At 34.8% G+C, this 17,014-nt stretch overlaps 1 protein-coding gene across 1 annotated transcript in view; it reads left to right on the forward strand.

Moving 5' to 3' along the window:
• Positions 1 to 17,014, forward strand: part of SEMA3A (semaphorin 3A) — a 172,475-nt gene that overhangs the window by 67,788 nt on the left and 87,673 nt on the right. The window contains exon 4 of the mRNA XM_085216347.1: positions 1,771 to 1,890. Within this exon, the coding sequence (XP_085072473.1) occupies positions 1,771 to 1,890 (120 nt within the window). The remainder of the gene's footprint in view (positions 1 to 1,770; positions 1,891 to 17,014) is intronic.

The following is a 17,014-nucleotide window of genomic DNA, read 5'->3' on the forward strand; positions in this document are numbered from 1 at the left end:
ATATTTCTTTTATTGAAAAGAACAAAGGAAAATAATATTAAGAACAATACAGAAATACAATGTAATTTAAATGATTGATGCCAAGTATTTGCTTATTACTTTACCATTGTGACAGTGCAAAGCAGTTTGTGAATCTATAAGATAAATGTATTTTTGTGTTTATATATATGTGGGAGGAAGAATATGCATGCAGTAGAGTTTGTGTGTGTTTTCATTAAGAAAGGTCAGAATGGAAAGAATTAAGATAGACCTCTGGTAACATCTATCTCTATCTCTTTCAATTTCCTGTTGGATTACCTTAACTATCTTTATGTTTTCTCTTCCATCTCAGTTGGAAAGATAACTTGTCAGCAGTAGACCAAAGACTTAGTATGATTTTGTATACTTTTCTCTGGGGTACTCTTTAATACATCTCCATTATCTGTTACGCAAATAAAGAGTAACATTTGAAGAGCAATGTCATTTTAGTGCAGTGCATTATGAGAAGCAGAGAATCAGTATTTTATCTAAGTTTGTTGCTTGTCCAAGTAGTAGCCTAAGGCATGCTTCAAATTGCACATGCATTTTCATGGCAGAGACATCATTTTCTGTTTGAGATTATCTAGTTAAATTAGCAAGCAAGTTACAGAGGGAGGATGCCAGTAAATGAGATCTCTGCAGTTATTCTGGTTATCACCACTGCACTGAGTACTGAGCACTGTTAGCAGAAGCAGCAATAGAGATGGATGAGCAAACCATTTTGGGGCTGAACCCAAATGCTGATGCAGACTTCAGACAAATAGAAAATACATACATAGAAATCTTCCTCTTTATTTTTTTTTTTTAATTTTAATTAACATAAACTTTGCTGGAAATTGCTATTTTATTTTATTTTTTTTCTCCTATTTGAAATTCATTATTTATAATTGTGTTAGTAGACTGATTCATAGGCATTGATGTTTATTTTCATTGTTAGGCCTGATTGAAATGAAAATACTAAATAAATAGAAAAAAAATCAACATCTTGACTATCAAGTTAGATATTTCCATTTTAATACCATTAGGCATTAATGATCAGATTTCTGCTAACAGATAACAGATTATGTTTGTGCTAGGGACTGTTAGTACTTTTTATAGGTGTTGAGAACTAAAATCACTAATGATGGATAATTTGGTCATGTAGAAAATGTAAAGTCCAAATCTTGCATAGCTTACATTCCAGGAGTTATTCACAGTTTCAGTAAAGCTAAACACATGTATTCATCCTTTTAGAACTGTTTCCTAAGCATAGACAATGGAAATGAGGCAGCATTTGTATTGTTGTTAGAAATGTTATATTAATGATTTGTTTTTCATCAACTCTTTCCATCTGGCCCATCTTTTTTTTTCTAACTTTTACTTAATTGAATACAAACAGTTGGTCCATTTTTCTTCATTATTTCATTCTGACACTTTTCTATAAATGGGCTTTGTCTTACAAACATGGCAGTGCCATAAATTACAGAGATGAAAAGTGTCTGAAACAAAAATGAGGAAAATTTGTTGTGTAATTTTTTCTTCAGGGCTGGACACTTTATTAAATGACAACCAAAGATATTTAAATGAGATCCTAAATCAGGCTATTTATTAAATACTTCATTCTAAACATGCTTATAAACAGCTTGAAATAATCACACCTTTAATATCTGCTCATTCAGACGTACATCCACAACCCAGAAGCACTCTTATTAGTCATAATCACTGAATTAACTTTGTGGATAAATGTTTTTTTTTTTTTTCATTTTTTTGCAGAGAGAATGTGCTAATTTCATCAAGGTGCTTAAGACTTATAACCAAACACACTTGTATGCCTGTGGAACAGGGGCTTTTCATCCCGTGTGCACTTATATTGAAGTTGGAAGCCATCCTGAGGTAAATTATCTTAAAACAATATTTCTCTTTTCCTTCATTTAATCTTTATTGGTGTTTAGCCACGAGGCACACTCCCTTGTTTCTATGGCTCAGGGAACAGATCTGGTAGGACCTGCTCCTGCCTCTGGTGCTGACGTGCTGATTGATAGATCACAACTGAATCTATGCTTTTCTCCCACACACAGCATCCTTTCCCCCAGGGTTTTACATAAATACCAATAAGCCCATTCTGCCTACTTCATAGTTCAGCCAGTGCTTTTAATCCGAGACCAGCTTTGTCTTTTAGTGTCCTACTAGTTGGTACAGTCTGACACCACAGTAGATTTCTCCCAGCTAGGATTTAAAAGTGTTACATATTCATAAATACCACTTCTCAGGTTTGACCTGACATAGCAACTGTGTTTCATATACAACCTAAGTTTTGTTGCCTCACAAAATAAATCATTTTCCCTCTCTTTTCCTCATTTTTTTAAACCTTTACTTTGCTGACTTTTGCTTAGTACTGCAAAAAGCATAGAGTAGCTCTTGCACTGTTTTGTCAGTGATTGTGGTAACTAAATAGATAAACACGGTCTTTTCCTGTGAAAAACAGTGTCATCCACAAAAAGCAATAGGTTCATGCTTATTTTTCTGGCTGGAGATTATACTAAAATGTCTCTGTGCTCCTGCAGTTAATTCCATTTCAATTTCAATCCTTTTCCTTTTAGGAAAGCCAATCTTTTTTTTTTTTTTTTTTTCTTTTTTTTTCTATTAATCTGAGTACATGATATCAATAAATCCACTTTTACTTTTCTTTCATTCTGACTTAACTGAGTGTTGCTTCATAGAATGTTTCAGTTTAGCAGCCAGATTCCTGATGTATTTTCAGCAATCACTCACTTCATTTAAGGATATATTTTATTGGTGATTCAATAGTTATGTTACTGGTAGCTTCTGTGATCTCCGAAGAACAACTCTTTCAACTCACCTGATGGTTTTGCAATTCAGGTTTTCAGATTTCTCTGAAAAGAAAGACATCACTGTTAACTGAACGAGAACTCAATTATTTAAAAACCAGAAATTCTTCTTGTAGAAAAGCTAACAGATTTTTTGAGTGTTGACTTTATAGTCTGGAAACTATTCTTCTCTAAAAAATGTCTTTTGATATTTGAATCATCAGTCTTTATAATGTTCTAAACATAAGGTTTTGAAGGAATAAAGGAGCTGCAATTTAGAAGGGTTTTGTGTGTATTTTTTTTATATATATGCATATATATACTAGTTAATGTTTTATTCCAGAATGCATTCTTGGCAATTAGTGATTGTATCTTGACCACACACAGTATGTCATTGCTTACTGCATTAAACAGATTCTCTGCTTCCTGAGATCCATTTGGGAATTGGTAGACGTATTAATTAACTCTAGTTCCGTAAGATGTGTGTCAATCAATCCTTGGCTATCTGCCAAGTGAATCTATCTGCAGAGAGATAGCTGGTATGAGGTCATTTACTTCTGCGTTTGGCTGTTTTATGACTGTGCCATAAAAATAACACACACTTTATCAAGAATTTATAGGAAGGATGATCTGAGATGCGAGACCAGATCCAACCTTGGTTTAACATTCTGTGATTTGAAAGACTTGGGTCAATGATGCATTTGGCCCAGGAGCTGAAAGAGGATATTTGTTTTTGCTTCCTTCTAGCAGTTCATACCTATCAACAAAATATAAATCATTGCTTTTTTTGGTCAGTTTGTTAACACCCAGTGCAGGAATCATTTTCATGGACTGTGGTTTCAGCTTCCCAAACCAGAGAAAGGAGGATCTTCCTCTGAACTGCCATGGTCACTGTTAGCTTCGGATTTCATATTTAAACTGTGAATGAAATTATCTTCACCTTCTACTTCTGTATTCTTTGGATTACTGTGCAGGAGGAGTCACTTCCTTTTCATTCCATCTCTATCTGTGCTGAGAGAAACTGGGGCAAGATGGAGGCAGCTGTACCCACCTAATATCAGGCTTTTATAAATGTATAATTCATGATGATATTCAGCCTGTGACCTGTGTCTTAATAAAGTGAGAATGGGTTGAGTTAGGTTTGCAACGAGAATTATTCTGGACTGCCTTAGAGCTTTTTCTTTTACACCAGCGGCCTAGGCAGGAATTACAAATGTGCACCTTCTGCAGGAGCGGGGGCAAGAGGAGTGTGTTTGACTGACAGCAGCTATTCCATAGCGGGGGGATGCAATCTTAGCCCTTTACTCTGCATCTGTAGGAGCCAGCTGGTTTATGTGTTGATGTCAAACAACAGCAATGGACATGTCAAAAAGCCACTGCTTCTGTATCATAAACAGTTTATGCCTTCACAACACACTAAAAAAGGTTAAAAAATGACGGTGAGGGATTGATTTTGAGTAAAAAAATTGCTATCTAAAATATTTCCTGAAGATTCATTTTTGGCCACAAACTTGTTGAAAATTAACGAACTTCACCATCTGCTTGTTTATTTTAAAGCACTTTGAGAGGTAAATGTGAACAGATTAAGGAATAGTTGGCGAATGTACCTACTGTCTAATAAAATCGCTTGTTTATGTGATGGCAGAAAAGAACCCACCTGTCTGAGACTGCTGGAGGAGAGGAAATTAGTGTATGTCAAAATGAAGAGGATGGAAAAAATGTAATTTAAAGAAAAGAGTGGGAAGTGATAGAGGAGACACTGGGAGCAATTGGCATAGGCTGCCAGAGACTGGAATATGGTACAACTCTTATGTCTGGGGAAAGGAAATAAATTACTTTGTGTGACAGTCATAAAGTAATGGGGAATATGATTTGTTAAGTCTGTTGAATATCTCTTCGATATGAAACAGTATTACAGCCCTTCCATACCTGAAGAAAGCCATTTCTAGTGATGAAACTAGGCAGATATAATTGAGTTTGATGAACTACAGTATAGGAAATAATAATAAAAAGGTAAAGGGATATGAACAGCATGCTGTGCATCTGATTAAAAATGATCTGTGCAAATGTATACAGCCTAATATGTTGTGAATTACACTGCATTCTAAGGAGTAAAGCAGACTAATCTGTGCTTAAATCCATTCCAGATGTGGGAGTGAATAACCACAATATTTAGAGAGAAGAATAAAGCTAATGTTTGAATAGACTTTAAGCACGTAAGCCATGAGTAAGCAGGAAGGAACATATTTAGATAGAACATAACATGTGTATGTGCAGAATACCTGAGGAGAACCTAATTTAAACCTTGAGGTCATCCATGGAAGAGGCTATATTCATACCTTCACTAAATGGAGCAAACTGGCTCGTATGCAGATATCTATACTGCATGTGTCTGAATTGAAGTAAGATGACCTAATACAGACACCTACATCAGCTTTGATGACCTAAAGTTGGGCAACATGCAATATTCTCTCCAGGTAATGCAATATAGCAGAAGAAAGCAATTACTACGCAATATAAGAAAGTAATTAGCCAAGCTATGCTTTACTCCCACTGACTTCTGTGGAAACAGTACCAAATGTGCAGAAATAATATCCTTATGGCTGCAAAATTGCAGAAGTCAGATCTGCACTTGAAAGGAACACATACAACTGCCGGGAGACACAGAGGTGCATTAAACTCACTAGTAAAGCACAACAGGATGCAGAATGCACCTGCTTGTGTGAGCCTGAGCAGGGGGAGCAGCCCTGCTCCATTTCCCCAGGGCTCCCTTTGGGGTAGTTTGCATGAACAAGTGGGGAACAGTCCTGTTTAAGGAAAGAACAGAATTTTCCATTTACTTAACCCTTACATACAGGTGGAAGTATAGAGAGTGCACTTTTTTTAACACTCAAGGCAGGAACTGCAAAGAGCTGTACAAAACTGTTTGCCAGATCCTCAGCATGAATACATTAGAATTTCTTCAGTGGAGGTAACTCAATAGATGTTGTCTGAAGAACTAACCCAGCTTCTATTATTGTCTCCTAATTCCAAATTTCTTGTCAATGTCTGACAGATTAAAACTCATTTTTAACTGGATGAACTTAAAAGGTCTGAGATCCTTTTAGTTGCAGTTTATTTCTCATTCGTAATCAATAAAGAAGCTCTAAGTTTAGTTCAGATTTATGATGTACATAAAACATTAAGTTATTGCATATGAAGTTATATAACGCTACCACCTGTAACATATTTACTTTTTCCGGTCTCTGTGTATTTTAAAATTTTTTAGCTCAACTCATAAAATTTTGCTGAATTATACCTTCTTTTTTTCCCCCCCCTTCTGTACATTACATTAGAAGTGGTCTAGAGTGCATTTTCTAAGTAATGGACATCCTGTTTTTATATATTTATGCATTTGCTTTTTTCAACCATCTCTATATATATATGTTGGTACATATTATACAAACATATGAATATAGTGATAAAAAAAAACAGCTTTTTTTTTTTTTTTTTCCCTTAAGAGAATGACTTTGCAGGGACACTTTACTTGAAGAACCAGTGCTACTGTTGAAGCAAAATGTTGTGTAATATGTAGGAGGCCTCCAGGAAAGCTGGGGAGGGACTTTTTAGAAGGGCAGGTAGTGACAGGATGAGGGGAAATGGTTTTAAACTGGAAGAGGGTAGATTTAGTCTAGATATTGGGAAGAATTTTTTACTGTGAGGGTTGTGAGACACTGGAACAGGTTACACAGAGAGGTTGTGGATCCTTCCCTCCCTGGAAATATTCGAGGTCTGGCTGGATGGGGCTTTGAGCAATCTGGTCTAGAGAGAAGTGTCCCTGCCTATAGTAGGGGGGTTGGACATAGATGATCTTAAAGATCCCTTCCAACATGAATAATTCTATGATTCTGTGATTCTATTCTATCATTCACTTTTTACTGTAAAAACCACAGTGAAATATTGATTTCTCTAGCAGCAGATGTGGCATAAATTGGCCCAACTTCATTGAAGACAGTAGAGTAGACTACATAAGTTAAGAATCTGATCTACTGTTTTTAAGTGAAACGTTTGAGCAAATGATTTTTTAGGTTAAGAATTAACTGAGGTTAATTGACTTCCCATCTAATTTATTATACCTTTATGTAGTTATTATATGCTTACCAAATATATATAAAAAATATGAATGGAAGAAATATTCTTAAAGGATGACCCTTATTTGTGATGATAGTACGTCATGTTGATGTAGTAATTATGTGATACTATTATAATTATGTGATATTATTACATACCAATTCTAAACACAACTGTAATCATAGAGAAATGTTGATAAAAGAATATCTAGTTTGCAGGCAGTAAGAGTCTGGAGATATACTTTTCAGGCTAGTTCAGATCCAGTCAGTACACATGAAAATAAAGATCTCCAGCTTGTGTAAGCACTTTTTAAAGCATTGCTTTCAGTCTTCTGGTTGATTTTGTCCTGGAAGAACAATTATTTCTTTATGCTTTCAGCTATATTAGCAAACTGCCGATACTGGATTTTTTTTTGCTGTAGTTCAGGTTTGCAGAGGTTTGTAGGCATCAGAGTAGTCATCATTAAGCTCACATCAATCCAGGCATCTCACTGGACCAATGGCTAAAATCACAAAATAAGGGGCCTTGATTCTTCTGGAGGCTGATGGATCTACAAACCATCACTTCTACTAAGCCATATTGCATTGATTTCCAGTCCCTTAGGCTACCCTACATGAAGACTGCATGAAATTAGGCACGCGTGTAATCTTCCTAGCGTTTAGGAAGTATATAGTTTTATATGCAGTTATATGTGGCTATATATAGTATGTAATATTTTTTGCAAGCCTTAATTGACTATATTATTGATTGGGAAGGGATATGTCAAGAGAACCTTCCCTTGACTCAAAGATGATATTTACAGGAGTACAGGAAGGGAACAGAGAACATCTCTATCCTTTGTCATAGTACAAACTAGGTGAGCAGTTTAGTCTAGTAATCCTTGACAAACATTTCCATAAGAAAACCAGGATGTGTTGTTGGACGATCGACATATTGATAAGCACCATCATGCAGCAGTATTTATTTCTTTATTTCCCAAAAGGCATTTCTTGTTACATGGTATAATCTTGTGATAAAGTTACAGAAGTAGGAGATCAACACGAAAAGGTAACTTGATCCCCTTTTAAAAGACTTTTTGAAAAACTCCATAAACTTCTTCGTAAACAAATATGAATCAGGCTGATAGTAAAGCCTATTATTTATGAAGATCTGTCTTTGAATACACTGCAGATCTCCTTTGACTTTAGTGAATTTTGAACACTTGACTGGTAAATGTTATAACAAAATTCAGATTTTTCAAAACCCCATTCTGTCACTCTGAAACAAAAGATAATTCCAATAAAAATTTATTTCCAGAGTAGTTGTTTTAAAGTGAGGCTATTATTCTTAATGTGTTAATTTAGGCATTGGAATAGGTTAATTTATGAGGTAAACTTCATTAAATTGAGTAGAACACATGGCAGCAGTGGCTGAAATCATTCCTACCCCTCACTGTTAGGAAAGTCTAAAAGCTGCTACAGAGGTTTCATCTCAAGCAAAGAGAAATATTGAAGAAAACAATATTGTGATTTTTTTTATTTCTAAGTATCCTATTTTAAAGGATAAGAATTGATTTCCTAATAATATCATAATAGTTACTAAACTTTTGGAGTAAACCACAAAGTTAAATGCATAATCATTTAGATTTGCAGGCAGTGTTCACTTCCCTGACATAGTCAATCGAGAAGGATGAGCATTTATGGCAGCAGAATATTTGAGAAGCAGCTGATCCACACCCTTCCATTTATCAGCAAAAAGATACAATTGTAAAAATAGGACTACTCCAAATTATATATGTGCAAAGAATCTGGTTCACTATCTTTACATTCAGATACAGTGAAAATACCATTTTGGGGGAAAGTATTTAGCAAAGGGTCATGCTTTAGCCAGTTATGGGAAATGTGAACGTTGTAGGTTTTCAGTTGTCTTTTAATGCATTTGGTTCTGTCCTTGTATATTTCATAATTACACCTATGCAATTTGGAATCTATTTATGTCTGAAGTGACAGAAAGCCAGTAATTATGTCTGAGATTCACTTGGAGATTTACAAGTTGAACATTTACAAGCTGGAAATGAAATCAAATTTTAAAACTGTCATGAGTCAAAACAGTATGTTGAATTATTTTATTTTTACACCTTTATTTCAAAGACCACCGATTTAATTGACTTAAGCAAACCAAAAGCACAGTTCTTCATTAAGTCATATAGAGAAGAGGTCTGAGATATGATAAGAAGCAGAACAAAGACATGAAATTTATAACTGCCATGTCCATTTGTTGCACAGCAGAAAACACTAATGAATCCCCTATAATTATTGAAGTCTGATTAGTTCAGCTATTTAGCAAATAACTTTTGTTTATAACTTGATAAATATATCTAAATTGTTATGAGCACTGATAAGAATGAGGTCTGTAGGATGCACTGGTGTTTCTGTGGATCTGGTTTTATCAATAGAGGCTTGCTATGCCACTGAATGAAATTTGGTAGTACCAAAATCCTGTGTATTTTCTTCTGATACTCCAAAATAATTACCTCACACAAAGCAACAAAAAAAAAAAGTCTAGATTTTCTTAATGCAAAAAAGAGCCTAGCATGAAGGGTAGCATTGATTTTGAACCCACCGTCTCTTAATGAGCGAAATCTATGCGTTAGCACGCTTCCACTGAGATAACTAAGAAGACCATTGTTCCCCCAATGCACCAAGCTTTTGGCCTTCTGTTACTGAGAAATGCTGGTTGATTGCAGTGGAAAACTGTATACAGTATGCCACAGCTGAATGACTTCCATGAATGAGAAACTAAAGCCAGTCGACATATTCATTAGGTTCAAAGAAATGTGTCTCAGAACTGTGGGAAAACTTTTGTTTATGCTGCTAGAGGGGAGAAAAAAAGAAAAAAAAAAAGAGATAGAAAGAGACCTCCATGGAAGGAAATTCATGGAATGGAGTGTGTGCACGTGCACATACAGGACTGCTAAGTGGAATTTCACTTCTAAGACATGTACTATTTTACTTTATGAATCTATGCCTTAAAATCATGTCACAGAAAGGATGAGTAACACTGAGTATATTCAGATAATGCATGATTCAAGTAAAAGGAACTATTAGGAGCTGGTTCTAATATTTTTTTTTTATTTTAAAATCTTGCATGCTTTTTCATGAAACAGTTTTCTTCAGTGGAGCCCTGTATCAGTGTAACAGACTGATGTTTACTTGTTTGTATAATTAGAGAAAAAGCATGATTTTCTAGCATTACTAGAGAAATGACTCAGAGTTTTGTGATTGCTTTAAAAATATTAATTGTAATGATTGCTACTAGTGAAGCTGAGAATACATCCACTATTTGCAAGTGGATATTAATTATTTTTTCTATCAATTAAAGGATGTTATGATAAATTATTTATTTCCAGAATGTAAATATTCCCACTGGCACATGATTACCTAATTTTGCCCTGAGATAATGCAATTATCTTTATTCATTACAAACTTAGATTGTTTTATTAGAGAGATGACAGTCAAATTAAGATGTAGATCCAGTTTTCTGTGTGCGATTACTGTGTTCATCTATGAGCAAGTCCATTGTGTTCCTAATAGCTCAGCATTTGCCTCTTGTTAGAGTAACAATTTAAAGCATTAACCCAGCTTCACAGTCATGAAACATATGCAAAATTTCATCCTCTCACGTTCTGAAATAAAGACAAGTATGGCTGAATCCTTTGATCTTTCAACCAACACAAGGGAGAAAAAAAATAACAAACCACCATCTGTTGAGAAAACAATTTAATAAAAACAATGGAAATCCAGCATATAGTGTAGACAGCTTTAATTGAGGAAATGATTTATAAATAGAATTATTTCTTGATTTAGAGGTGCAGAAAGAAGCAAAACTGAAAGAAGTCATTACCAAGCATAGATTTTGATAGATCAGCATCAAAGCAACAATTTTTATTGTGTGATCCTTGTCACAAATCTCCATTTGACATGGCCTGACCTCATGGAAAAGAATCACATGTTAAGTGTGATTTCTACAGCTGAAGGAAGTGACTGTATTTCGTTTGTAGCTCAGTACAAACATCTTGTCAAATAGTCTTTAAACAGTCAAGGTCACAACGCAGCAGGTTTCAGCTGTGGGTGATGCTCCACATTCAGGCCATGGAGCTGTGAAATGCACAAGCAAAAACTAATGGGAGAATATCATAAATATGCAGATGCAAGGAGATAACCAAGATCCTGCTGACATTAACTGACTTTGCTGGACTTTGTCTAAAATTTCATGAGCTAATATGTTGTGAAATACTTTTCAGATTTGAGCTTTAAAGGCTGTGGGATATATTCAACTCTCAGAACTTAAGTGTACCATTTAAAAAGTGAATCTGAAAACATCACTTACTTCCATACTTTCAGACCAAACTCATACATACCCCTTTTGCATCCTCTCATTGTGTGTTCTGCAAAGTGGCAGGCCTCTGGTCATTCCCTGAAAGGCCCCTGTGGCAGCAGTATGGCCTTCTTGGTGGCCATGCCTAAGTTTCTCCACAAAAACATCCTCCTGCTACATCTGTTGTAAGAGACTCACTCACTCAGAATACCCAGAAAAGGAGCATTTCTCCAGTGCAAAGATGAGAGCACTCACGGATTTGAAAGTAATTTTTCAGACAGATTCAGGAAATAAAAAAGTAGCTTTCCAACAATTGGAGGCTCCTTTGGTGTGCTTCCAAGCACCCTATTCTTCCTTTCATTAACAGCTGCGTTTGGCACGACAAAACTGGCTTCTCCACAATGATTAAATCTTATTTCTCCTTTGACAAAAAGCAGAGCAGCTGCAGGTGAAGCTACTATTTCTGTGAGTAAAGACCGGTGCATAGGTATTTCCAGTGGTTGCCTGATGGAACACTAAATAATTGTTCTTCTCTTGCTATCTTGACCATCCTCTTTTTATGGACAGACTCATATTTATGTGAAAATGTTTCCATAATACTTTCCAGATGCCTTCTTGCTTTTACAAGATTCATAAACTGAATTTCTTCTCTGCCTTGTGTTGTACAAAGAACATCTCAAATATGTTACTATCAAAATAAGTTCGAAAAACAGCACTATTCCATGTTCAATAAGAAAATAACGGTAAATATTGATGCTTTGATTAATGATTAGCACTTTGCTTGTTAAAGAGAATATAAGAATAAGAATTAATAAATAAGAATTAATATATATATATATAAATAAGAATTAATTTCATATGTGAATATAAGCCATGGAGAATATGCCTGCAAAAGGGAAGATCTCTCCAAAATATGAGCAGATAGTTTAACCAAGACACCGCTTTCTAAATTTAAAAAATACCTTTATAAACTGAAAGACAATGTTTTTTTTTTTGTTTGTTTGTTTGTTTTGTATATAATCTTTCATCCTTTTTTATCACTTTTTTTTCTTTTTTTCCTGTATAAGATGACACAGATTAACCATCAAGTATTTTAAGATCTTAAAAGTCTGATAGGACTCCTTCATCCTTAAACAGTGCTTTTGTGGGAATATGAGGCCCAGTACAGCAATGAATGTTTGATTGCTGCAATAGTACCTTGCACTAGACGGAAATCTAGATTTAGGAGTGGGAAATGAATAAGAGATTGTGTTTTGTGCAGAGAAGGAACAAAGGACTGTTTATAAGACTATCTAAAAAAATCAGATATAGAAACAGGGTATGGGCATGGAATCATAGACTCCTTAGAGTTGGAAGGGACTGCTGAAGGCCATAAATAATCATTTTTTTCATATAAGTTAGTCCTTATGTCTTTTGCTGTGAAGAATTAATCAATTTACTGCTGGATGTCTCTGGGATATTAGGAATAGTAACTAGCAAGAATAGTAATGAAATAGGCAATATATTAAATGTTTGTGCTAGTCCTATATGCCTACTGTTTATGTGATGTTGGAAATCAATCTAAGGGATCACAGCAGCTCTTTCCATCCTAAAAATCTAAGAATAAAACTGCTTGAAGTCAGAGGAGAAAAAAAAATATTTACTCTTCCATTCATTTTCAGTTCTAGTTTACATAGTTTGTAACAACTTGCTTTCTGTTTGTGGCACTCAGTAAATCTGTTTGGAAATGTGCTGGCTCCTCTTTGAGCTCTTGAGCATAAACTAGACTGAATCTCTGTATCTTCTTTCAAATGTCATTCATATGAGAGAAATGTACTGTGCCCCTCTGTTCCTTCCTTCACCTCTCCCTCGTTTATGTAAGACAGATGATTTAGTGACTATGACTTGACTCAGAAGGAATACATGCCTGAGACTTCTACGTGCCCCTGTGGACTTTGAGTAAATTAGTTATTTCCTAAGTAACTTATTTCACTGGAAAAGGATGAATAACTTTCCACTATTACTTGGGAACTCATGCAAAGACATTTTAATACTTTTTTTTTTTCTTTCAGCTTCTAAGTTATTTGTTTTTATTTACTTCCTAAAGGAAATTTTATTTTTTTAAATGCTTTTTTTTTTTTTTTTTTTTTTTTTCCTTAGCTCTATGAGTAAAAAAAAGAATGTGAGGAACAGACTAGAGAAACCAGTCAGTTGCCAGTGGAAAACATAGATAGAAAGAAATAGTGTGTAGAATAAATAAATGTACTGTGGTGAATTCATTCCTATAAGAAGTTCGGGTGACTTATGGCATCTAATCTATTCTAATTTGTTTACATCTGAAGTTATCTACAAGTCTGGACTGTCTTCTCTCTAGTGATATAATTCACAAATAGCAATTATTGCAATACAGTAGTAATTTGCAATTTGATTGTTTTTCAAATATTTTATGTATATTTATAATCATATATATTGTCCAGTCCTAAGCAACTATCTTCTTTTTTTTACTGTGTGCATCAATCAGCTCCAGAAGAGCTGTCATGTGACTTTTCTAACATTTTCATGTATTTTACTAAAGCAGTATTACCTGACTTGTGAAAATCTGTGGATTCCTTTGAGTTGCAACATGATCACACTCAGGGAGATATGTTAATAAAAGTTTGCAAGCACCTAATCAGATGAGAGCACAATACTCTCCATTAGTGAAATATGATCCATAGTGATTCTTTCATGGGAGTGCTAATAACTACCTTTAGGTTAAAGTGCTCTGATGTCACGATATAATAGTATATGTCTTTAGGTATGTATCATTACAGCAATGTAATTAAAGATTATTTAGTTATTAAATGGTTACCTTTGAGCCTTACCATAGCTTCAAACATGCCTTTGGAAAGAAATTAATCAAGGAAATTAAAAATCAGCTTAAATGCAGAATATCTGGCAAAACATGCTTGGTGCAGAAAGCTGAGGAAGATATGTCCAGTTATTTTTAAACATAAAATAATCTTGGTTGTCCTTGTATGTAAGACAAAGTTTATGCTGTTGATTAAAAAGAACAATGGCAAAATGGCTGAATAAAAATACAGTGTCAAAGTTATCATTGTACTGTTTTAAGTACTGCTCGAATGTAGAGCTCAAATAACACTCTGAATGGCAGAAATATCAAAATTTGCTTTATCCTTTTCACACCTCTTCTCTACATGGAATTGAAATTCTGGAAATGAGTGAGTAGAGTTTTACCAACAGCTCTATCTGACTCATCGGAAGATGCTTTCAGGAATTGCTAGCCCAGTGCTTTCTTCTGTGCTTAATATAAACCATACCAGGAATGTTGAGCAAGTGGCTTGATCTGAGTGTAAACATTTCTGAGCACTGTTCAAGTGGGAATATGACATGGGTGACACCCTTGACAGAGTGGGGCACTACAGAAGTGAGAGAAATTTATTTTTCCTCATAATTTCTGAGCCGGATTGAAAGCTCATAGATATTCATAGATGTTGACATAAAAATCATTTCCTAGTTTTATGCAAACCAGCAGTGACAAATGTACAGTATATTTTGCTTTACTCTTTGTTTAAATAGAAACAATCCATTGGGTAAACAGAATCATCTAAGACCTTTTCACATGTACCCAAGAAGGTATAAAGTTCAAATCTTTGCTGTCCTCCTGAAACACTGACTTTGCTTCAGGCACTGACATTGTTCACATACCTTAAGTTTTATCCTTATTTAAATGTTTTGCCTGATCATGTCTTTTAACAAAAGAAGGAGAAAAAAAAAAATCTCTCGTACTGCAGAAAGTTTTGCTCATGACATGCTTAGAAAAGTATTGTTAAAAAAAAAAAAAAGTTTCTGGATAGAAATTTGCATCTTTCATGCTATGATTTATATTTTCACATCAGTGAGATAAATTAGCACTAGTGGCACCATCTTATCAGCCATATGCAAAGCTACTGCACAATTTCATTGGAGGATGACACCAGTATTATAGATTCTCCCTCAGACCTCAGGCTCCTCGGGAGGCCAAGAGGTTTGGCCTTAATTGGGTTTACTCTCTACAATTGAGATTTCTTGAAAGATGAGGCTTCAGTCATTGTTATGTGAAAATGATCTCAGGCCCCTAGGCCAGAAAAAACCTCCTCCAGACAAGCTAAAATAACCCTGATGGAGTTGTCTGCACAGTGAATAAGCTTCAGATGTCCTTCAAAGACCCTCTACACACATAATGACCTAGTTTCCGAAATATATAAAGTTATAATATGTAGGAGTGAAAATAGTAATAATTATTATTAATATTAATAATAAAACACTTAATATAAGTCTAATAGAATTGGCCTTTCCATTCTACAGTTTCTTAGATACTACAGATTTTTACTTCTTGAGCAGAGTAGAAAGAGTAGAAGTATATATATATTGGTTGTTCCTGCCTGATTCCAGACATGCTGTTGAAGGGAAATTGAGAAGAAAAAAAAAAGTCCGAGACAGTAAGACTCTATCCCAAGGAATTATTTTCCCCCGATGTACAATTTATTTTTTCTAATTATGAGTCAGTATATCTGTAATCAGAAAACAAGTGGCGCTGATTACTTTTTCAAAGCAGTAAATCAAATCATTTCATTCTTTACTTCCAGATTGTTTGAAGTATGGAAAGAACACAAAATGTGAAAAAGTTTACAAAACATGATTTTCTGAAGCTAACACTTATTTACCAGCTTGCAAAGGGTTTCATAAGAATATGACTGCACCTACAATACAAACCATGTGTCAAACAGCAGAAAACTGGAGCAAAAATACTGTGTTGTTTTTTTTCGACTTGAGTCAGGTTTCATTTTCTACTTGGCTAAGCATCAGTGATCGTGAAGGTGCTGTATCAACAACAGTCATGGTGGCACATTCAATTTAACTACAGCCGGTTGAAGTGCTTAACTTCATTTACTTTTTCTGAACAACAATTTGTTTTATTCTGTTTTAACAAACCTTTCTGTTTATGCATTTTATCATCTTGAGTTATAAGAAATGCAGATCTGGTTTCATTACTCAAGTGTGGGAGTAATGTAAGAGTAACACCCTTCATCAGCTTATGGTTGCTATGCCAAAGATCTTTTCCTGGAAAGGACAACAAATCTCTTGAAGTTTGTAGACTTTAACCTAGATTAAAAATTTTGGTTCCTCATTGAAAAATCTGTTAAACTCATACTGAATTTAGAACATGGAATGTTTACGCATCACTTAATATGGAACAAGATCACAAAAATACTTCAATCTGATACATCTACTAAATTTATGTATTCTTTGAAAGATTAGTGGGGATATATATAAAAGTAGTGGGAAAAGTTGACTTTGATTAACCTCAGTAAAGGGAGGGAACCAGAAAATGAGAATTTGAACAAGACAGTCGGGGTTTGGATTGTGGAAGACTTCTCTGCATGACTTAAGCCTTGTCCATAAGTAAACCTGTGAATGTCTCAATAAGGTAGTGCAAATCCCTGTACAGACATTCTCATTTCAGTTTAAGTATTATTTCAGATCTGCTTTTAGCTGCCTGGAAGTGACTGAAATAAGCTGTTCTTAAACTAAGCTCAGTGTACAGTCACAGAGTACATCTGTTTACAGGAGCCTCATTACATTCAAACATACTGATACAGCTCTGAAGATTAGTGCTTGGATTGAAACGGCCATTTAGCCTTTCAAAGGATTTTGCAGGAAAGCAAGCTGGGATACAAGCTCTCTCTGCTTGTCATTTGTGC

This window comes from Meleagris gallopavo, chromosome 1 (genome assembly GCF_905368555.1).
Source record: "Meleagris gallopavo chromosome 1, MGAL_WU_HG_1.1, whole genome shotgun sequence".
Classification (NCBI taxonomy): Eukaryota; Metazoa; Chordata; class Aves; order Galliformes; family Phasianidae; genus Meleagris; species Meleagris gallopavo.